This window comes from Physcomitrium patens, chromosome 14 (assembly GCF_059467195.1).
Source record: "Physcomitrium patens ecotype Gransden chromosome 14, ASM5946719v1, whole genome shotgun sequence".
In the NCBI taxonomy this organism is placed as follows: Eukaryota; Viridiplantae; Streptophyta; class Bryopsida; order Funariales; family Funariaceae; genus Physcomitrium; species Physcomitrium patens.
Genome location: NC_143423.1, coordinates 10,241,166 through 10,265,238, shown reverse-complemented (window position 1 = coordinate 10,265,238; position 24,073 = coordinate 10,241,166). Strand labels below are relative to the sequence as shown.

At 39.7% G+C, this 24,073-nt stretch overlaps 2 protein-coding genes across 4 annotated transcripts; one reads left to right on the top strand and one right to left on the bottom strand.

The window, feature by feature from the left end:
- Positions 1–8,485: 8,485 nt before the first annotated feature.
- LOC141044469 (double-stranded RNA-binding protein 2-like) lies at positions 8,486–12,628 on the top strand. Its single transcript, XM_073538963.2, has 4 exons — positions 8,486–10,177; positions 10,561–10,808; positions 10,940–11,159; positions 11,456–12,628. The coding sequence occupies exons 2-4, from the start codon at positions 10,563–10,565 to the stop codon at positions 12,343–12,345; spliced, it is 1,356 nt and encodes a 451-aa protein (XP_073395064.1). The 5' UTR covers positions 8,486–10,177; positions 10,561–10,562; the 3' UTR covers positions 12,346–12,628.
- Positions 12,629–18,474: 5,846 nt separating this feature from the next.
- Positions 18,475–23,624, bottom strand: LOC112291528 (homeobox-leucine zipper protein PROTODERMAL FACTOR 2). 3 transcript variants are annotated; one of them, XM_024539072.3, is made up of 3 exons: positions 23,354–23,624; positions 21,833–22,924; positions 18,475–21,649 (listed from the first exon to the last, which is right to left on the bottom strand). In XM_024539072.3, exons 2-3 carry the CDS (start codon positions 21,838–21,840, stop codon positions 19,315–19,317), a joined length of 2,343 nt encoding a protein of 780 aa, XP_024394840.1. In that variant the 5' UTR covers positions 21,841–22,924; positions 23,354–23,624; the 3' UTR covers positions 18,475–19,314. The 3 variants fall into 3 exon arrangements, with proteins under 3 accessions (XP_024394840.1, XP_024394838.1, XP_024394839.1); XM_024539070.3 differs by having other exon boundaries at positions 18,475–22,924; XM_024539071.3 differs by having other exon boundaries at positions 18,475–22,914.
- Positions 23,625–24,073: the final 449 nt, after the last annotated feature.

Below are 24,073 nucleotides of genomic sequence, written 5' to 3'. Positions count from 1 at the left end.
TGCTACATCCATTTTGATGATAAAAAGACTTCAAGACAACATTCAAATCTATAATAAAGATTATTAAAATGTATTATAGAAGAAAAATAGATATATTCTTTTAAATATTATCTTAATTATTGCTTAATTGATTTTTAAAAAAGGAATTCAAGAGCTATTTGAACTATCTTATTACAAAAAATATTGGCTACATTTAAAGAGCACATTGATTAAAACTTAGCTATTAATTTCATATACCATTTAAATTTTTTTAATAGGAATTCCAATCTTATTTGGAACAAAAAAAGATGGATTATTATGGATGTGTGTGGATTATTAAAGACACAATAAGATTACTATTAAGAATATGTACACTCTATCTTTGATATAAGAACTTCTTGATCAATTAAATCAAACAAATGATTATACCAAAAGAAATCTATGATGAACATATAATATGATATGCATTAAAAATAAGCAAGTAAATAGAATATTAGATTCAAACAATGTATGAGCATTTTTAAAATAATTGTTAGGCTTTTTGAACTTATAAATATACCATCTACTTTTCAACATCTATTTAAATGATATATTTAATGATTTTTTGGATGATTTTGTCTTTTATTAGTAAAATTGTTTTTTATCTAAGCTTAAAACAAAAAAAATACGAACTTTATGCTTGTGTATTACAAAAACTTAGAAATGCATGCTTCTATGTCAAAAAAAAGAAATATATATTTTATACAATTCAAGTTATATTTTTAATATATATTATCTCAAATAATGATTTTATAATATAAATTAAGAAGTTTCAAGATATCATAGATTAAAAGATCTTAAAAACAATGAAACAAATGCAATATCTTTTAAAATTAGCTTCTTACCATCAAACCATTAAGAAGAAATTTTCTTAAGTTGTAGTTCTACTGACACATTTGACTTGTAAAGACAAACTTGAGTAGAACAAATAAGTTAAAACATCATTTGAAGCTTTAAAGACAACTTTTATTACAACGTCAATCTTATTTTGTATTGATTTGTTTAGGATATTTTTTATATAAATATTTGTATTAAACTTTGTCTTAGATGTAATATTTTCACAAGTAGGAGCAATTGATAAACTTCACTATGTAGCCTTTGATATTAAAAAAAAAAAGAAAAAAAAAAAGAAAAAAAAAATCAGCAAATAAGATCAATTATGAAAACCATGATAAAGAATTTCTTGCAATTAAAGCTTCATTTCAAATATAACATCATTATTTGGAAAACACTTCTAAACAAATGATTACTTATATAAATCATAAGAATCTTCAATATTTTATCTCAACATATGTATTAAATTATTACAAAGTATATTGGAGCATGTATTTTTCAAGATTTAAATTCAAGTTCACTTATTGACTAAAAAAACAACAGGGTTTGTTAGACGTCCTTTTTAGATGTTTTTATCTTCTACCAAAAGAAAAAACATGCAGCTTATGATCAATAATAAATAAGTCGTTTAGAATTTTTTAAAATTAATTTATAAGCTATAAAATCAATATTAACTATTAATTTAATATTTTTAATTAAGTTCAATCAAGTATATTCTTAGATCTTTTTTTTTATGATATTAAGAATAATCTATGTAAATTTTATTATATTTTCAAGTTTGAATTCAAAGATAATCTATTTTATTGCAAGAGATGCTCATATGTTCCAAAAAATAAAACATAATTAAGTGTTTTTTAAGTATATCACAATTTTCCAACTATACAATATTTTGAATACAACAAGACCTTAGATGTTAATATCAAGAGGTATTTTATGGCCTTGAATGTGAAAGGCAATTAAAAACTTTGTACGGTCATATAATATTTGTTCAAGATTAAAAATTCCTTGTTATTAGTCTTATATATTTTTTCAACCATTATCTATATTAAAATAATTATGGTTTTTTTTTCTATGGATTTTATGACAAATCTTTTAATCTTAAGTTTTTATGATCTTATATTTGTGATATTAGATCGTTTCACCAAGATGGTATATTTTATGTTATATATAGTATCTATCATATGTATATATATATATATATATATATATATATATATATATATATATATTCAAATATTTATTGCTATCATAGATTAGAAAGAGATATAATATCAAATAGATGGACATAATTTGTATTAAAATTTGAAAGATTTTTTTTAAGATATTAAATGTAGACATAAAACTATATTTTGCTTTTTATCTTCAAATTGATAGACAAATAAAACAAATGAATCAAGTTTTGAATCAATGTTTGAGTTATATCATCAATTACTATTACAATAATTGAAAAACTCTTTTATTATACTTAAAGCTTGTCTACAATAATACAACACATTCTTCTACTGAATATATATATATATATATATATATATATATATATATATTTTACTAGTCATGGTTATCATCCATAATTTCATATTTTTGACTTCTCAAAAGTTGATTAGCTTGTAAAAAAAGATTTGGTGAATTGTTTATTATAGCTACATGCAATAATTAAGACACAATTAAAAAAATCTTAAAAACAACAAAAGATTAATGTAGATATATATTACAAGGAATAACCTCAATTTTAAATTGGTAATAAAATATGGTTACTTTATCATAGTATTAAAATTATTTGATTTTGTGACAAATTAAATTATTATAGATTAGAACCATTTCTTATTTGTGAACAAATCAATCTAGTTGTATATCATTTATACCTAACAAAGTTTATTAAGATTTATTTTATGTTCTATGTATCTATGTTTAAGCCATAGAAGTTAGTAGATATACCAAGACAAAGATCAATATCACTTCTTCTTATAAAAGTGGATAAAAATCAAAAATTTGAAATAGAAGAAGTCTTAGATTCAAGGTGGTGCCAAAATAAGTTTAAATATCTTATAGATTGAAGCGGATATAATATTAATAAATGCACATAGAAGCCAACTTAGAATCTTGCAAATGTAATAAAAAGGGTTGATATTTTTTTATCTACAACATTCATCAAAATTAAGATAAAAAGTCAAGATAGAATTATCAATCCTTAAGAAACTTATCTTTAGAAAGAAAGACATTGTTACAGATATAATCAACATCGATAATTCCTTAGATAAGAAGAATTACTTAGAAATAAGTAAAAGTAGGTAAATTTGATAATATCTTATGAGAAAGCTTTTTAGAAGCTTTATAGACTTGGATTTGACTTTATATATTTTTATATGTAATATATAGGTTGAAAATTTGGCCAATAAGTTGATTATGTGGCGTTCATATAAGAAACTTATTTTGAAAGTTAAACATGTGATTTGCAAGTTGGACATGTATTAGAGGTCTTATAAAATGTTATCACATAGCTCTTAGATAGTATATATAAAGGCAAGAATTAGGCCTTCTTCACTCTTATTAATGACTTTTTTTTTTCTTAGTCTTGTTTTAAGAGTCTATTTTTTATTTTTATTTTTTTTGGCAATAGCCATTCTATTTCAAATATTATACTATTTTTGAGTGAATATCTATTTATTCCAATAACACAAGAAAGTATTGAAATTTTGGTTGTTTGTGATTCATGTCCTTGATATATTTTTAGAATATATATATATATATATTATATTTATTTTCTAGTTGTACATGAATATACTATCTATATATATATATTATATTTATTTTCTATTTTTACATGAATATACTATCTTTTTAATATCTTTATATATTTAAAATTTTAAAACATCCAAAATGTGATTTTTTTAAATTCAAATTTATATTAAAACATAGAAGCTATAAGATTAAAAAAACATACTTATTTTATAACTTGGCTACAAATCCATATAAGTAGGAACTATTGATTTTTTTTAATATGAAAATAATTTATCTTTGCAATCTTAAATTTTAAATATTTTCAATCATATAGACATTGTTTTAAAAAATATAAGTAGAAACAATATAAATCTAAAAAATGATATAGGATTTTTAAAAAATAAAAAATAAAAAATAACAAGTTAATTAAGCAAATGGTATAGTTGAAACCATGAAAGCATAATAACATCTTATGACAAGAGACATTTGTTAAAAACTCTTAAAGTTAAAATAAAATATTTTTAACAAGACCAAATAGATTCTTAATGGCCAACAAAATTATCAAAATTAAAAAATAATAATAATTCAATGGCACATTAGAGTTTCAAACTATAGTTTTATCATGCAAATATAAGATGCAAAGCAACAAAAACCAAACTAAAAGTTAATTATTTTTATTGGTCCTCGTAACATATCATGTTTCTAAATCGACATATTCCAAAGAGATATTAAGACATTAGATGTTTGCTCCACCTCTTTCTTAGTCCAAGCTATGATTTTATCCCATTTTTACTAAAAAGAAATAATAACTATGGCTACTAGTACAAGTAAGAAGTGAAGTAAGGATAACAAAATACTAAAATATTATTTGAAATCTTTGTACACTCTCATTCCAAAATACTAAGTATGACGATTAGTACCAACAAAATTAGTGATATGCATCAAGAAAATTGAGAATATAAGTTTCAGTTGAGCAAATTTGTTGTTTCAAATATATATAAACAAACAAGAAGTTTTTCTGCAGTTTGAAATGTAACTTGTATCGATGGTGTTGGAAATGTAAAGGCCCGTCATCACCTTTTTTTCGAAGTTCTGAAACAGTGGGTGTCTATTTTTAATGATCTTGCTGTGGTTCCGAGAGACTTCGGGGAATTGAAAGTGTGTCAGAAACTGTAATTGGGTAGCTGTGATTTTGTTTCTAGTGCTGTTGTTTTGCCAATGCTTAGTCATGGATTTCTGCTGGACCTTGCAGTGATACCTCTTCTTAATGAATGTTGTTGCTGTCGTTTGCTACGTGGCAAATCGGAGGCGGATTGTTGTGACCGACAGCATCGATCCAATGCTCGAAACACGGCACATCACAACACCGCTTTTTCACCCCTTTCACGATCTACGTTTTCTGAATGCATTTGTTTATCATCTTACATCGCTGTCACAGGATTCGTATTCACTGGTCATGCACAGAGCGATGCGCAAATCCCTCATTCCACGTCTTCTTCGTTCAAGCAATTGCTCCGATGAAGCCCAACAAGAGGTTTTCAGAATCCTTCATCTCTGTGTGTATGCAGCACACCTCGAGGCCAGTTCCTCCTCCATTTTGAGACTCCGTTGTGCATGTGATCGTGCGAAGCAGAAATTTGTGTGTCACGTTCGATTGGATTCGGCTGCGGGCACTGACGAGGGCTCTCACATGTGATTTGCGTCTGCGCCATTCACGAGGATGGCGTTCGTGGGGATGTGCAAACAGATTTCCCCCATGTCACAAACAAAACCATCCACACACAAGTATCTTCCCCTCACATGACTAGCGATCTCGAAATTTTGATTTCATTCTTTGAGAAAAATAAAATAAGACATTACGCATTACCTAACATCCTTAACATTCATGCACCTATAGAAAATAAAATTAAAAGACAATTTTATGATTACACATTTTAATCATGGAAATGCATTTTTATTAGATTTTTATTCTCTCTCTCTCTCTCTCTCCCTCTCTCTCTCTCTCTCTATATATATATATATTCTTTTGTACCTATATTTCTTTAATTTGATAAAAATATTGTTATTTTATCTTAATTCTATTTAAACAAATTAGTTCAACTATTTCTAACACTTTATCTTATATGTGTATGTCTATATATATAGAACTGTTTAATTCATAATCCATTCATTTTTACAATTTGAATTTCAATAGATTTATTTGACAAAATATTCATCCAAAGTATTGGATTTTTAAATATATACAAAAAAAATCAAAATATGTTAAACTATTTATTATTAAAATTTATTTTTAATAAAGCATTTAAAAATAATTTGAATATAATTATTTTAAATTAATTAAAAATAGTTCTATAAAAATTTAGATAAAATAAAATAAAGATATCTTGTAATGTGTTTTTATCTATTGTAAAACAAATAATAATAACTTCATTTTATATATTTTTTTATAATTTTATTGAATGCTTTTTAATACCAATTTCTTAAATATATAAGACTTTAAAATGCATTAAATCCAATAAGTCTTTTTATAGCCATATTTTCTTCTTTATCTTATATTATAAATATTATCAAAGCTTCATAAATGCTTGTATAAGTAGTAAATTCAATATAAACAAATTTGAATAAGACTATAAAAACATCAAATTACATAGAGATACAAATTATCTATGAATTCTATAAACAAACATCTATAAACAACCATTTATGACTTCTACATGCACAAACTTAGTTTTTTTAATTAAAAATATTTTATGTTTTTATAGCAAACATTTGCCTATAAAAAAAATTGAGGCTCTTAAATCTAATTAGACAAAGGCTTTATGATTTTTTGGTTCCAAACTAACATCTATTATAAAGCAAGGTGATGGATCTAAGGAGAGAATAAGATCTTTATAGATATTGCACAAGATATTATTCTCACAATTCCTATTGTAGCTAGACAAACTTGTTTTCCAAGACTTTATTCTTTTTGGCAAACATGCTCCTCATTTTATGGTTGCGTTGCTACTTTGAAAAATGTTGAGAAGTGTGCTTAGGTTCTCCACAATATAAGCACAATTATTCTTGACAAAATGAAGTCTTTTTTTATTTAGTGAAAAGTTTAAAATATATTTAATTAATTTGAATTAATTATAATCTTAATAAATAAGATTTTGAAAAATTATGAATTGTTGTCACAACTTGACTTATTCTTCTCTTTCCAAATCTTTGTTCTTTGCATCTTTCAAAATTTTAATTATTGCATGCAATAGCTTGAGCAATACATTTTTCTATGAAGTCAACTTTTGACATTGTTAATACTAAAACTTTGACATTATTCTCTAACTTATATGAAAATTGGTTAATAAGGGCTTTATCAATCCAATCCATATTGTAAGTAAGGTTTTGGAATTCAACAACATATATTGTAATTGATGATCTTTTTTATAAATAAAGATGTTATGTTTCTACTACCCTCTCTCAATTACTTTTGTCAAATCTGGCCATAAAATTTTATAAGAATAAATTTGAATAATATAGGAATTTAATTTCTTTTCCATAAAAGGTGCAAACCAAAAGAGATTACTTACAAGTAAAAGTGCACTTACAAATCTTACTTGAGTAAATCAATAAAAATAAAAAAAAATAAAAAAAAATAATATATTCTTATATAAGGCTTGATTTATTGTATAAATTTGTGGAATTTTTTTGCTTATTCTATTAAGCTTCTCCAACATATTAATCCATGCCTCACTTATATTTATAGTAGCAAGACCTTTAGAATTGAATTGTAAGGTTGATCTACTTTTTTCTCTTAACTGTACAACATCTTTGTATAAACATTAAACCTCATTATTAACTTCTTCTATAGACATAAGAATAATACATCTATGGTTGACGTTGATGATACGTGAAACTTCTACCTTAAGAGTATTTACAAGTTTGTGAAGTTTTACAGTAGTTGCAAATCATTTTTTTACTCTTGTCAAATATAACATCTATAATATTACCTTTCATCTCTATAATAGATGACTTTAACAAATCCAAAAGTAAAATAGACAATAGTCATCTACAATCTTTAATATTAAATGAAATCTCTATAAAGCTTGATGGTTCACTTTTATAAAAGAAAAAATCGATGTAAAAAATTTAAAAATTATAGTATAAATACAAATAATCCACAACCTTTAATAAACAACAAAAAAATATAGTAATCTATTTTTTCTAAAATAAATAAATAATACCTATATTAAATTATTAAAAATATATTATATGCTTTAGTATTCTACTTTATACAAACCTTATTGCAATCTAAGACTTTAGAATACAAAAAAAATGGGTGTAGTAATTAGTGCATAAAAAATATAGGAATTGGTGTATAAAATATATACAAATCTTGCAAGTTCTAATGATTCTTATTTTTACAATCTACTTAAATCTCTAATTTTATTTTTATTTTATAAAAGCATTAAAATTTATACAACATCAAATCCTTCACAATCTTTGATTTAGTATCAATATTTTGCAATTGATGAATTTTATTTGCCATATACAAATATATATATATATATATATATATATATATATATATTTACTTAATTAATGTTTTAAGCATATGATATATTTTCTTATATGATATAGTTGCAAAAAATATCTAACTAATATTGATAGAAATTAGTAATAAAACATAAATTCAAAAAAAATACAAACACAAGTTATTATTTTATATATTATTATCAATATTTTTAAGATCATTAATTTAAAATTTCTAAATGACATTTATGTCAATTAATGCCAACTTACTCTTCAATAAGATATATAAGCTCCATACCTCTTTTAAAGGCAAATAATTTGAAGTAATTTTGTATATGTCCCTATTTCATCAACATACATCTACAATTCTAAATACAATCTAAATGCACTTCGTTGGAAAGCTACCAAACCACTCAATACTCATAACAAACTATTATTGCTTTATTAATCCATTTTGATTAGGCATGGTCATCATAATACAAGATTGTTATCACACTACTTAAATCCAAAACTTCTAAAAGTTATAGACTATTCTTAGGTAGCATAGCATCTCCATAAAAAGTAGAGTACAAAAGTGTCTCTTAAATCCTTAAATTTTTACTTTCCATTGCTATGTCTAGTCCAAATTCACATATATTTAAATAGCACATCATTACTTTATCTTTCTCCTCACATTCTACACATTCAAAAGTGCTAGTTCTTACACCATAACTACAACAACATACTATTTTTAACAATGTACTAACAACAACAACACCACCAAAGTTCAAATCATAAGCATTGTTAGGTAAATAAAAATATTCTATATTACAAAAAAAACAAAAATCAACAATAGAATAATTATTCATTACATATCATAAAATTACATTAAAAGACTTTTCTTCTAACAATTTGAAACAAAAAGGACTCAGGAAAACACAATAAACAAACCACCGTAACAATGATCAATCTAACATAGAATAACTTGCATTTCAAAAGAATTCCTAAAATACGATGCAAATGAAAAGCACATACACAGAAAACGCCATGCAAACGAAGAACAACGCAGCCCTCATTCTGATTGTGACAAAGGTAAAGACGAGAGGAATGCAGAGTGGCCAAAAAGCTAGCGCCCTTTTTGGCACATTGAAGTCAGAAACAACACGGAAGCCTCATGGAACGAAGGAGCGAGGACACCACGGTGCGCATCCGAGCCAGGCTCCACGGGCCATCATCCGGGAAGATCTACTCAGGAAGAAGAAGAAACAACAGAAGGAGCAGAAAGCAACAAGCAGGTGAGCATGCGGAACCACAAGCCCACACCTATTGGACTGCAGGCAGCTAGCTGCCGCACCAACCAACGGGGTCGCCGAGAAGGCAACAAAAACCTCCGCGAGCGGGGAAGGCTCCCAGCAGGCGCGGCGATGACCAAAGCCAAAAGGGAAGCACCAAATATGGGGTGGAGCCGGAGCAGCGTGCGTGCGTGCGTGCCATTGCTGCTGTGGCGTTCGAGCCCTCCCTGCCTGGGCGCCCTCCCCTCCCCTCCCGCCCCCGCCTGCCCCACCCCCCGAGCCGCCCGTCTGCCCGTCAGCCCCTCCGTCCGCTCGCCTAGGCTCTCATTGCAGGAAGGATTCTGGTCTCGTGCAGCTTTGCAAATCCTTTCTCCCCCCCACCCCCCTCCCCCCGCTCGTCACTGCCATGTGAGGTGCACCTTGCAGGCGCTGGGTTGTACGCCATCCGTGTGTGCGAGCGCGAGAAGCTAGTGCGGGTGTCGAGAGGCCGACGTCCTGGGCGGGCCGGCGGGCGGTCGCTTGGGGTTGCGGCGAGGGTGGCGTGTGGCGTTTGTGTTTGGGTCGCGGAAGGAGCGCATCGGTGTTTTTGTGGAGGTGGGCAGTTCGGGTGTGCGTGCGCAGTGAGGCAGAGGAGCACAGGATAGTGCTAGTGGTGGAGTTTTTATTGGTTGTAAGGCCGGTTGGGAAGGGTTGCGAGGAGCGGTCCGTGTGAAGCGTGTTGCGGTGGCAGGGGTGTGCTGTTCATGGTGGTAGAGGCGGGAAGCGGGGCCTGCTTATGTGGTGAAGGCCGCAGCGCACCGAGGTGCCGTGTGTCTGCCCCAGAGGTAAGTGAGTGGAGGACAGGGGGGTTTGGGTTGGTGTGGGTTGGGCAGATTGGAGGATGGTGGAGTGAGAGTAGGGCATTTTGGCGCTCTGGGCGGCGGTTTGAGCTGCGGGGTTTGGGTGGTGCGCGAGAGGAGGTTGAGAGGGGCGGGTCATCGCGTGCGCTGTGGTGCGGTGAGGTGGGAGACGGGGAGCGGAATCCGTCGGGAGGGAGAGGGAGAGAGGGGGTTTGGAGGGTAGGGTGGGACGGCGTGGCATGGATGGGCGCACGCGCGGTGCGGAGGCGGTGGGGGGAGGAGTGGATTTGAGAGCGGGCGAAGGGTCGGGGATAGGGTTTGTTTGCGACAGCATGGTGTGATGGAGCTGATGCAGAGAGTGGTGGCAGGTATGTACAAGAACCAGCTTCAAGAGCTTGCTCAGAGGAGCTGCTTCAATCTGCCTGCGTATGCATGCATCAGAGAGGGCCCGGACCATGCACCGCGGTTCAAGGCGACGGTGAACTTCAATGGGGAGGTGTTCGAAAGCCCTAATTACTGCAACACGTTGCGGCAGGCGGAGCACGCCGCAGCGGAGGTGGCTCTGAACACGCTATCGCGGCGAGGGCCGTCTCAGTCGTTGGCAGCACGGATCCTTGTGAGTGGGGCAGTCATCGGAGCGGGGTGTGGTGGAATGAATGGTGGGATGGGATGGGAGGAGCAGGGGATGAGGGTGTGGGTGTGGGTGTCGGTGTTGGCGGGCTGACGTGTGCGGTGGATGGTATGCAGGACGAGACGGGCGTGTGCAAGAACCTGCTGCAGGAGACTGCCCAAAGGGCGGGGGTGTCGCTCCCGGTGTACGCGACGACTCGATCGGGTCCGGGGCATCTACCAGTGTTCACATGCACAGTGGAGGTGGCTAGCATGACTTTTAGCGGGGAAGCTGCGAAGACGAAGAAGCAGGCGGAGAAGAATGCAGCGATGGCTGCATGGTCTGCACTGAAGCAATGTGAGTGGAGTTCCGGGGAATGTGAGTGTGAGTGTGAATTTGAATGTGAGTGGAGTGAAATGGGAGGGTGGGCGGTGGGAATGTTGGGGAGGCGAGTGCAGGGGAGGGAATTGGTGAGGGGGATGGGGCGGTGGCGAGGGAAGGTGGTAGTAGCAGTGGGAGGATCGTGGTGGAGACGGGATGCAGGGATGGGTGGTTGCGGTACGGGGAGGAATTGGTGGTGGAGGATGTGGGGAGGGTTGGGAATGGTGTATGGAGGCGAGAATGAGATTGTGGGGTTGTGTGTTGGGTGACAGTTGCGAATCCAGGGAGAGGCGTAGCGGCGGTGGCAACGGATACCGAGGTGAGCGAGGAGCAGGAGCAGAACACGATCGCGAGAGCGTTGGCGCAGCATTACGGGAAAGAGGCGCAGCAGATGCCGCAGGTGTGCTCTGGTGCGTCGGGGGGCGTGATGCCGATCAGGGTGAGGTGTTTGAGCAGTAGGGAGGGGTTGCAGCCCGGGTCGCCGCGGCTGAGCCAGGGCCACTCGGGGGCTTGGGTGGGCGAGCTGTCGATGGAGCAGCAGCAGCGGCACATGCGGAATCAGGGGCATGCGGGGGTGGGGGCCGTGGGCGGTGGCGGGTACCGTGGCGTGGGGCCGTCGCGAGTAGGTCCGTCGGTGATTATCCGGGACGTTGCAGGGCAGCGGGACAGTGCGGGGGCCCGGGACGCGGCGGCGATGCGGGATGCGGCGATGGCGAAGAGAGCGGTGGAGAGGGCGATGGGGGGCGGTTTTGTGGGGCGACACAGTCCCGTGAACGTCCGGCCGGTGGCGGCGATGCGGAGGGAGAGGCACGAGGTGGCAGTGCCTTACGACGACCATCGGCGGGACGAGGACGAGTGGCTGTGCGGGGACAGTTCGAAGGCTAGCAGGGACGGCGAGCTGCGGGGCGATTCCGTGGAGAAGGAGCACGGAGCGTGCGGGGTGCAGGGGTCGTACAATCCCATGTCTTGGTCAGGGACTGGGGCGAGCAGTTGGTGGAGCAGCATGCAGGCGGTGACGATGGCGAGGGTGGGGAGCAGGGCGGCGATGCCCGTAGTGCTGCGGTCGGCTGTGATGGCGCGCGCGGCCCCGCTGCGTCCTGTGGTAGCAGAGGATGCAGAGAACGAGGGCGAAGCTGCGACACGGCAGGTGCTGAGCCTGTGAGCCTTGTGAGGGTGCGAAGGAGGGCGGTTAGGAGGTGGGCAGCGGATGCGGATGCGGAGTAGAGGTGCGGGCGTAGGGGGAGGGAAGTGAGGTGACGTGCCATCTCCCTGGATGGATGGTTCATGCGCGGCGGCGGTGGATATCGCATCCTTTGAGATGGGATGGACTGTAGACATGGATACATATTTTTATATAGGTAGGGGACATATATAGGTAGATAGATGGATATGGAGACGCACACATATATGAGAACTTATGAAATGGATGATGTGTGCTTCTTTTCTTTCCTTTGTTTTTTGTTTTTTTGTTTTTGTTGTTGTCGTTGTCGTCGTCTTGGTGCTTAATTTTTTTGATGTATCCTTCTTCTTGTGCTTCATGTGTTGATTTGTTCATGTCGAGGGCGCGTCGGTAGGGGTGGGAGGCGGCGATGTGTGGGTCGGAGTGTCCAGGATATGTAGCGGTGACTGGGTGGGTGTGCGGCAGGCGTGAGAAAGGGGTGGAGAGGTGGTTTGGGGGGTTGGGAGTGGGGGAAGGTGGGTGTGCAGTGGTGTGGTGCGGTGTGACAAGCGTGGATGTGATGCGCGGGGCAGTGTTGGATGTGTGGGGAATGGATGGGTGGGTTTGGAGAGGTGGGGGCGGAAGTGGGGAACGGCAGGGTGGGCGGGGTTGTGGCGAGGCTTGGAGGTCGGGCCAGCAGTGTAGGATGTGGGGTGAGGGTTACGGAGGGAGGAGGGCAGTGTGCGTCGGGGAGGCAGAGGCGGGTGACAGGAGCGGCGAAGAGGTATGAGCAGGTTGCACGTAGTGGCGGAGTGTGTGGAAGTCGAGAGTGGTGGTAGGGACGAGAGGCGGCGAGGAGGGTGGCGTGTGGTGGGGCGTGCGCCGCACAGCAGTTGCGAAGCGGTTGTGAGGGTGGGATTGGTGATGCAGCAGACAGGATGCGGTGCAGGTACCGAGAAGAAGGAATGGTGCGCAATGGGCAGGCGTGTGGTTGGTTCAGGTGTTGGGGGGTGGGATGGCGAGCGTGAGAATGCGGGATTCGCAAGGCGTACTGAAGCCGATAGTGAGGACTCTTGAGAGGTGTCATTCATTCACGCGCGCAGAATAACTGCATCGTCTTCAGTTCCGGCTGACAAGCTGAACGGCGGTGAAATGTCAGGGGGTTAGTGGCGCGTACGGGCGATGAAAATGAATAATGCGAGTGGGGGTGAATGGTGTGGGCAGTAAATGGGCGTATGGTGCTGTGGTGTGAGGGGTTGCGGGCTAACTTAGTTTAGAATTGTGCGTCTCCGTCGGAATGAATGGATGGGGTGGGGGTGCTGTTGAAGAGCGTAGACGGGGTAGGGGTGGGGGATGTGATGGTGTATGGGCGTAAGGGAGGTTTGTGAATGTGGGTTGGGCATGGCATGGCTTTGCACAGCACATTGACGACGATGAGTGGAGCGTGTTGGGATTGAAGCATGGGATGGGGTGGGGCGAGGGGGCGTGCATGTGGTTGTGGGGATTGGAGTGTTGAGAGGCTTGGAAGATGTGGAGAACGACGTTGGGATCCGGGAGGAGGGGAGTGGGATATGGTGGAGTGAATGAGGGGACATGGCGTGTGGGAAGTGGGTCTGGGCGTGAGAATGGTGGATGGACGTTGTCTTTGCAGCAACAGGGGATTCAGAGAGTATTTACAGGCCAGAGGATAGGGAGAGAAAAGCCGGGATTGAGGGGTTGACGCATGGTGATGACGTACGGGGGGGGGGGGGTTGCATGCAGAGGCGGGGCATGCGTGATTATGGGACTGGCTGTGGCTTTACTTGGATTCTACGCCGAGGAGGTTGAATGCATCTGGGCTTTTAAGGGTGGTCTGGGGTGGCCGAGCGTACTTGCGTTGGGCAATGATGGTCATAACGGCATGGGGGGGGGGGTTTGAATGTTATGTGAACAGGCGTTGAGCTACCAGGTGGTGAGTGGTTTAGGAATGGTGTGATGAGAGTTATGGATAAATTGCGGAGAGTGAATGGGTACGTTAAGGGAAGCCGTTGTAGAGTTGTGTGGAAGGGTATTGATTAGGGGGTTGATGATGAACGGATGAAAGTGGCGAAAAGAAGAGCATGGGTGCTTGTGGGCGTGTGGTCCTGCATGTCTTTGTGGTGTTTGATATGCATTTCTGTGGTGTTGTTATGGTTGGATTTGAATAATAGGTTGGGTTGGGGGGATGATGGGTGCAATTCGAAACTCTTCATTTACGAACAGCGCAGACTAAAATCGTGCGGGTAATGGTCTCGATTGGGAATTTCGGTCAGTTTTGTTGATGGTGTGTATGGATGAATGACTTGTGGGTTTGGGTTCTGTGCTAGAGTGTCCATTGTTAGAGAGTATGGGGATGGGACGTGAATGAAGCATGTTATGGTGTGCACTAGTTTTTAGATTTTTACATTTGTGTGATTGGTTTTATAAAGCGGATGTGTTGTGGTTTTAATATGTGTGTTTTAAGGAAATTCTTTGGTAACGACTGGATTCAATTGGTTGAGTATTTTTGGTTTATATTCTTTTACGGCATCCAAGTAGTATCTGACATTAAGTGACGAGTTTTTTAAAAGAAATTTAAAGTTGACATATGCTGTATGAGTGGGGGGCACTATGTGTAGAATGTTGGTGTATTGATTTGAATTTGGTTGGTATTTTTGCATTGGTTGATTTCTATATGGATGGTACGTTTGCATTGCTTAGGGTATACCATTTGAGAGTTTAGTTCCAAGTGTTTTTGTAATTGAAGAGGTGATAGTGAGTTGCCTTTAGGTTTGTAATGATTGTTTTTAACATGTAATGTGTTCTAGAGTTGGCTGTTGGTTCTCCATTTAAAGAGGTATATATCTATCATTAGAATTGATGGACTTTTGTGGGGTTTTATGGCTTGCATGTTATTGTTAGTGTTGTAGGATACTTACATATGGTTTAGGTAGGGCAATCGTCGGTTGGATTGGTCTGTTTTTGAGGTGTTGTAGAACTTGAATGTTATTTCACTGTTGTGGATTGATCACATTTTTTTTAAAGTTGGTGAGTGGTTAGAGCAAATTATGATGTAGTGGATATGATCTATGCAATGGATGTTACTTTTAGTAGGGTTAATAATGTTGTATATCAGTATCTTAAATGTTCAATATATGATATGTAAATATAATGTAATTTTGTTTATATTACTGTTAAGACATTGCTTGTTATGTATTTAATTTGGATCTGGTGATGATATGTTGGGACAAAAGAAGTATTACTTATCAAAGTTGAGTTAGACTACAAAGTGGTTTCATTGCTTATGATTATATATGAAGAATATATTGTGGTATTTTAGACATTTATATTTATATAGAGCAAAGTGATAGTATTTAGTACAATTTATACATATATTTGGTTCTTTATTATGTTTTAGATACATATGTCAATGCAAAATATTACATGATAATATATATTTTTTATTTGATGTTCATAGGACTAAAAAAATTAAAGGTTAGATTTTATATTTAATCTTATTATCTTGATTTATTTTTAAAAAATTAGTATACTCATTTGAAATTTTAGAACAATTGTGTTTAAATTAATATCAATCGTAAGTATTAACATATAAGATATTTAGTGTTTTTTTGAGCAAGCGTAGAAATAGCTTTTATTTGTTTATATGAATGATTATGATAAGCATAATTAGTTCAAGGCATATAAAAGATGTTTTTATCAAAATCTATATTTGATATAAAGTCTTTTGTGAAGTTATAGACATTGGTTCTTTTCATATATATATATATATATGTAGATTTTAATTTTAGATTATTACTTTCATCTTTAATAATATAGAAATATTCATAGAAATTCTTTGTTTGTTCTTTCTCATGAGGACATTTTGTTTTTGGGATTGGTTATATTTATTAATAATATTAAGTTCCAACAAAACATATAGTATTTTTTATTTATTTGGCTCTTTTTTATTTTTATTTTTATCATAGTTTGTTCTAGAATTATATGATGCATTCAATCTTATTTACAAATTATTAAGGTTCAAAATGTTTCTTATATTTTGTACTACTTATTGCATAATATGAAACATATTTGTCTGTTTGTCTTTCATTAAATCATTTAATGATTGTTTACTTGTGACTAGTTTTAGAAAGATTGTTTATATGTAAGAGTTTATTAATTGATCACATCATGCACTTTGGTATTTGGATGTATTTTTTTCTTTTTTTCTTTTTTCTTAATCACATTCCATACATGAATATGTCATGATGTTATTTAGTTATATACTTATCATTAAAGAGAGTATTATTTAAGAACTATATTCTCATTGTTTTTCAAATATTTTGAATTTTTACATTGAATTAGTTTTTCTTAAAATATTACACATAATATTATATATATGGATAATTTTATTCCAAAATAAAATTTTAATATTTATTGAATTATTTTTATATTACTAAATATAAAATTTTGGTTTATTTTTTGAGATTATTTTTGGTTGTAGTTTCTAAGTTTTGGTGAACTCCTTAACATGATATGGAAGAAGATGAGAGTGTATTACTAGTATTTTTTCAAATTTTGTAAGTTTGCACACAACATGGTTGTCTTTTATCTAAAGAAGATGAGTATTGCAAAAATAAAGGAACTTTGGCTCAAATCAATTGCATAATCATTAATTAAGCATATATATTATTGCATTACAAAACAATTAGTAATATTGCCATAGTTGTTCAAACTTATTATTTGCAATATATGATTGTCCTTCATGTATTGTAAAACTTCTATAATTATCAAAAACTTCTCAATGTTTTGAATGCAAACTATTGGAGATGGGTCAAAATTCCTTTTGCAGATTAGACTTTTTGTAAATAGTTAAATAGAATTTTTTGATAATAAAATTTATTTTAAATTTTTATTAGCATGATCTGTAAATTTCAATATATGTAGATTTAAGAATTTTTATTTTAAAATTTTAAATTGATATATATGTATAAACATATATATAAAATAACATTGATGGTTATTTTTCTAAACTTAAATATGTTTTTAATGAATCTTCTATATCAATTGTATTTTATAATTAGAATATGTTTTGTATCCAATTTTGTATTAAGATCACTAACATTGTTATATAACAATGTTTGATTTATGAAAAAAATATGTATTAGTTTAAATTTAATGTAGATTTTGTATTAATTATTATATTAATTTTTTTAATAAAGTGCATAGATTATACAAATTGAAACATTTAAGACATTTACTATGAAATCATTAGGGATTTTTTTGTACATTAAGAGAGTAAGGAGATTTATTTTACTTTCATAGTTATAAGACTACAATTTCAAGACGGCATGAAGCAGTTTTTGGACTTCACATGCAAAGCTGGCCTTTTTGTGTTTCACATTCTCCATTCACTATTATGTGTGTCCTATATTACATCATGTAGGACAAAATTTCCAATGTCCTATATAAGAAGGGCCTGCATATGAGCTTGAATTTCAACCCATGAATTTATATTTAAAATATTTAAACTTTTAAATAACTAGATGTACATTAAGCATTAAAATTTACCTTAGTAGTTAATGATATTGTATCCAATTACAAAGCTTTATACTATAGAGGAAAATATATTTATATTTATAAGTAACGATTGACTATTACATCACAAATCATATTCAGCTCTGCAGTGGTACACCCGAGCAATGTAACCCACTGAACACAGAAACATCATAAGGGTATAAGTTACAGATCGTTCTATATTCTTCCTAAAAACTTAGAAACTTCGTTGGATGGAAAATTCGGTTTAAATTTGGACATATCAAGTAGACTACATCAAGTAACCAGTTTGTAGGAATCTCATTTCCTTCCGTTAGACGTGCATTAAACAACAATTGGCTGAGTTCGTTACTAATAACCAAGTGATTCACACAACACGGACTTAAATTTCGCACGGCTTTTATGACTGAAAGAATAACACAACTTGTGTATCTCCTATCATAGTTTCTCCAAAAACTTTTTGTAGAATGCAACTCCATTTGCCGCGTTTCAGAAACTGTGACACTTATCAGTAACACGACGTGTCAATCTGTGATGGAGTTGCAGCACCATGGCTTCAAGTAACAGGGCTGATGAGAAAAATAGATTCAAACCCAGCAAAGCCAGAGCATGGGAAGTTAAATACATTGCATGGAAGAGGTGATTACAGGGTCCAAAATCCATAGAGCTGTCGATGACAGGATCAGATGAGCAACGTTGAATGTTGCAGTGAGAAATGAAAGAGGAGGGTTGAAGGTAAGTCAATACCCGAACCACTACCCTTGCTACGTGGTGCGGCACCTGCACGGAGGAAGCTATGCAAGTTGATGATGCCAGCGCCAACTGCAGGAGCGGGGCCTCGAGAGGACCGCGCGCGCGCGTGTCTAGGCTATTAATCCTTGAGCTACTTCAAAATGACATTTTTCTTCCATGAAGAGAGAGCCATTTCAGGCTTTTTCTTCGCAGTAGCACCAAAGGCTAAGGACTACACCATGAACCACGCAGAGAGGGCCATCAGTGGTGGTTCGCTCTTGACTCATTTCCTACCCCTATGCCGTGTCTGTATATTCCGTGTGTGCCAATGAATCGCTAAAATGGCGTCCAGTCGTGTTTTTTGTTGTTCCGTTTCGTCCAATTCGGTGTCGACCTGCTGCTCACCTCCTTCTCCCCCCCTGAGGAGCGCTCAAGACCACGCTCAATGTGAGTCTACACACAGTCTTGAAGGCTCCTCAATTGTACCCACCGAATCCTGCCGTTCGCACTATCTGCCTTGCTTCGTCCATCACCCAAGTGAAATACTGATGATCCGCCATCGTCGTCTCATTTCCAGCAGACCCACAGCAATTCGATTCTCACTACGCGTGGTGGCCCAGCAGAGGCGCCCACCCATACATCACCTCCGAGAGGGAAAAGACCGCGCTGATACTGACCATCCGTGGCTCCCTATGCGTCCTCCACGAGCAACGCTGACTTGATCCGCTGCACAGTGCACGATATCAAATTGTTCACCGTCGCCACTGATTCCAGAGACAGCCGCGCTGATGGAATGCTGCTTACAAGAATCTGGAAAGCCACTGTCAATAACGACCCAGTTCCGCGACTGCTTTCCGTCAGTTGACTGCCCTGGTCGACTCCCAAAGATCCTCTTTCACCTCCCGGTCCGTCAGGAAGGATTGCGAACCCGGAAGGCAGCAGCGCAACGTACGCGGGATCCCCTCCTTGCAACACCAAGTTCATCGCTGGGATATCAACCGGCGCGTAGATCACCAGCGAACCCGACACATCTGTGCAGCTCTCTTGCAATATCAACATGTTGCTCTGATTAGAGTTCATCGCGTTAACCCGCAGCAGCGACACGCTGTTGCCAGGATCCTGGCCCTTCGCAATGTGCGCCATCTCTGTCACTATCCCACCGTTCGACAGGATGTCCCACTCACTCCTCAATCGCTCGTCCCGGAGGAACTGGAACACTCGCGCCGGAGACACCGGTAACCACATCGATGTCGCCGCGCTAAGCACGATGCCGTGAGGCTCTCCAGGATTGTCCACACTCTTTCGGGTCATCACGCGCACGTCGTCGTCCCCGCTACCAGACAATGTCGTCCATGTGTGCACCGTTGACGCACTCACTCCCGCGCAGAAGTTGTTCGTCATCCTCTGGGCCAGCTTGAGCATACTCCGCCGCCCGCTCGCACTTGGCACGCCGCCCAAATCCCGGGATGCGATGTTGCTCGCCAGAAGACTAGCCAGCCTCTCGCACTGCCGCTGAAGAGTGGCGAGCCACCTTTGAGCACCAAATGCCATGCCGGTGTTCACTAGCTCCCGGTACATCCGATGCACCGCACGATCATCATACTCCATGTGCTCCACGCACGTCACCTTCGCATACCCGTTCGGAGTGTCCTGGATAAGCACCCCAGATGGCCTACGCCGGCATCTCATCAGCGACGGAGGTGGATTGTCTCGCAGCGAGTCCACCGACACATCTACCACTGCCCACACGCCCTCCGCGTGCTGCTTACAGTACCGCAAGAAGTATATCTCTCGCGTTGGCACGAGCGGCGATAGCACCTGCAGCTCCGCGTACATCAGCTGCAAAGCGCCGTTTCGATTGCCTGTTACACCCGTCGACAGCACGTCCACCGTCAATGCCCGCGAAACCATGCACGGGAACATATCCATCCACTGCGTCGCGTCCATTAGCGTCTCTACCAAATTCACACCATTCATCATCACCAGCGCAGTCTCGCGGGTCGCCTCCGGTTTGAGACCTGAAGGCCGCATCCCAATGCCCCGTGGAAACTGCCGCATGTATTCGTCGTAGTTCAGCTGCGCCTTGCCGCTATCCATACTCAACCACAGAGGCTCCTCTGCCTGTGCCATTCGCACCAGCTCTTCCATCGCCATCATCGCGAGTTCCACCACCATAGGCTTCTCAGCCTCCGTCAATCCCCCGGGCCTCGTCGCCACATCTGCAACACTTGGCCCCGCTACCAGATCAAGGTTACCAGGCGTTGGGTGCATCCCGCCAAAGCTGCTCCCACCTCCCACCTGGAGATCCAGGGACGAGCTCGGCAGTGCTAGAGGAGCCATGGGAGTGATTGGCCGGCCTAGGTATTTGGCTGCAAGAGCCGATACTCGATCAAGCTCCTCTTTCAGCCTCACGTTCTCAATACGGAGCTGCTGCTCGTCGAAGGTCATCTCGCCTACAGTAGCCGGACCACCGCAATGAGGGCACTGGGGATTCTTCAGAGCTTCCCGCATGATCAAATTCTCGGACCGCACTTTCTCGTTTTCGGCACGCAACATTGAGTTCTCTGCTCGCTCCGTCTGTGCCTTCATCTGCGTGCGTCTATTTTGGAACCAGAACTTGACCTGCCTGGGCTCCAGGCCCAAATCCTTGCTAAGCTGCTGGCGCTGCTTGTCGTCAGGATGCGGACACTCTTTGAATAACATCTCCATTTCCTGAATCTGTCGAGGTGTATGCCGATGGTATCTTTTCTTGCGAGGGTGATTGTTATCAGGATCCTCGTCGCCTGACCCTCCCTCCATGTTGTCACTGCCCGAGCGAGACTCATACTCCTCCTCCTTGTTTTTCTGCTGCTGCTCGTTGTCTGCAGTCTGACTAACTTCTCGCTGTCCATCTAGACCCGTGGGTGGTCCTAGCGACAAGGATGGGGACGAGTAGTGCTTTGGAGGCGGACGAGGCATGGCCAAAGGAGGAATCTGACGAGGGGGTGCCATCGCTCCAGTGGGCATGCCACCCAGTTCCCCAAAGCTACGCCCCAGATTGCCCAGATTGCCGTTAGGAGGTACTTGCACGGTAACGCCTCCAAGCCTCATCCGGCTTCCACAACGTGAACTTCCTAAAGCCCTTCTACCCTAGTATCAAATGTTGAATCTCTGGCTTACTCTCATTTTAGTCTCTCTCCAAGATATATTGGGAGTTTGAGAGGTTTACCTCAACATTCACTACTTGAAAGTGGCCCTGTAAAAGATGGCGCCTTCTGGGATGTTTGGTCAATTGCGGAAGGTCGTCACTGGCAGATGATTGTTTGCGAAGGGTTGAAGATCGCTCAAATACTTGAATCCACAATCTGTGGAACTTTCCGTTCAAAGTTTTACCATCAAGTAGCTGCCAAGACCGAACTACATACTCCACTCCCAGAAATCCTGTTGACTTTAACAAAGATGTGCTGGACTTGAGACACTGTGCATGCGCCGCACTTGCAAAAGACTGGCGCAAGCTTCGACGTCAACCTCACCGGGACCTACTTCGTGAGAACGTGGCTCTTTATGGACGGGTGTGTCCACTAGTAGAAGTACTGCTCAGCGGTAGAGGGCCGACGACCTACGTCACCAGATGCAACATAAAAGGCAACAACCCATCTACCAAAGTCCCCCCCCCAAGTCTTCACCCCAAGAAGCCCCTTTCCTCCTTTCAGCTATCACTTCAAACTGGAACACAGACTCATACGAGACAGTTCAGGTGCTTCCGGGTACAAATGATGCTAGTCGGGAAATATCGTATGTGTGAAAAGGTATGTATACTAAGCGTACTTAGAAAGTGAATACTTTACTAAAGACAGGAGTAAAATGTCAACCGGAAACGGACACGAAACAAATTGGCACCGAGAGCAAAGGAACTAGAGAGAAGAGGGAGGCAATGTCAAGTGACGAAGAAGCCACTGTGGATCTCTGCCTCCCGTCCTCTCTCCTGCCGTCCGAAGAAAAGGAGGGAGAGAGAAGCAGCAACTGCGTGCTGAATCTCCCCTCTCACTCGTTCTCTCCCTCCCGAAAAATAATAAGACCTACTTAGCCACCTCGTCCACCTGCAAGACCCACAGCTGATGCCGCAAACGAAGCCTGATCGATCAAAAGCTTTAAGCTGGCTTCAGCCCTTGTACCTCCCACTTCCAAACTTAGCTCAGACCGCGAGGCCGCTGGCGCCTTCCTCCGAGACCCACGCACTGAAACGGTGCTGGTGCTAGCGTAGATGCATAAGCAAGTTAAGCTCCAACCACGTAACTCAAACTGAGTGAACTGCGCACCCCTGAGAAGCATAAGTAACAACAACTTGCTGAGACTTCACAAAGCAAAATAAATAAATATATAAAGACAGTCAGACATCCTAGGAATTGCCCAACACGCAATGCCCACATGCACTAGTATACAATGTGTGCAAACCCACCCTTTGAACTCAAGCAAAATCAGTCGCCATCCAAAACGCATCACAGTGTAAAGTTCATCACACAACGTCCCAGCTGCGACCCAGGCCCATGGGTGCGTATTACTTATCCACACGACCCCAAAGCTCCCAAATGCAACAGCTGCAAACACCAAACTAGCTGGAGCCGCCAAAGTAGTAACAACCCACCTTGCACTAGCAAAATGTACTTCTTGACCAGACTAACGCAGATCCCACACTGGCGCACAACTTTAATATATACACACACTACAAGGTCCAGCTTAGAGAACTCACCAGCCGCGACGGAAAGAAAACTCGACTCACGACTACTACACTTTGCAGCACAGTGCCAGTGGTGGTGCTAGTGGTGGTAGTGTATGTTCCGAGGGCTGATTTCAGTCTGGACTGGTGGGGCTTTGTCGCGCGCGGGCTCCAGTGGCTCCGTCCACAAAGCTATGCAACGCAGTGTGCTGGAGGAGAGAGGAAAGGGGTGGGAGGGGAGAGGAGGGGTGAGAAAGGAGGACACTGGCAATGTGCTAGCTATCGACGACGACGGAACCAGGCAACAACGAAGCCCTGGGAAAGTGGGGGAAATAGCTGGTCAGTCTGGGGGTATATGGCGCATTCAATGCGGGTGTGGAAGTCTGGAAAGGTCCGAAAACTGCTAAGGCGCAAAGGTAAAGACCGAAGAGCAGGAGAAAGCGGAGGCCGCAGTATAAGTTTAGCGGCCCACCGGAGCCTCCAGCCACCAACCTTCAAACTAACGCTCTCCCCCCCTCCCGCCTTGGCTCACTCCCTCCCACCCACCCTCCATGCGCCACCTACAAGAGGAGGGTAGCAGGGTAGCATAGCAGCGTAGCAACAGTAGGAGCAGTAGAAGCAGGCTACTCTCCTGGTGTGTGTGTCTATACCGTACCCCGCGGTCCTCGATCCGTCGATCAGATCTTCCTCTCGGCTCCGTTGCTGGCCTTCACTGCTATTTAGGCCCTGTAATGATGAAGCTCATAAAGAGCT

Coding starts and splice junctions, on each gene's coding strand:
- LOC112291528 (XM_024539070.3), bottom strand. CDS start 21,714: ATGAGGCTTGGAGGCGTTACCGTGCAAGTACCTCCTAACGGCAATCTG.
- LOC141044469 (XM_073538963.2), top strand. CDS start 10,563: ATGTACAAGAACCAGCTTCAAGAGCTTGCTCAGAGGAGCTGCTTCAAT. Junction 10,809..10,939: donor CGTTGGCAGCACGGATCCTT/GTGAGTGGGGCA, acceptor GATGGTATGCAG/GACGAGACGGGCGTGTGCAA. Junction 11,160..11,455: donor ATGGTCTGCACTGAAGCAAT/GTGAGTGGAGTT, acceptor GTTGGGTGACAG/TTGCGAATCCAGGGAGAGGC.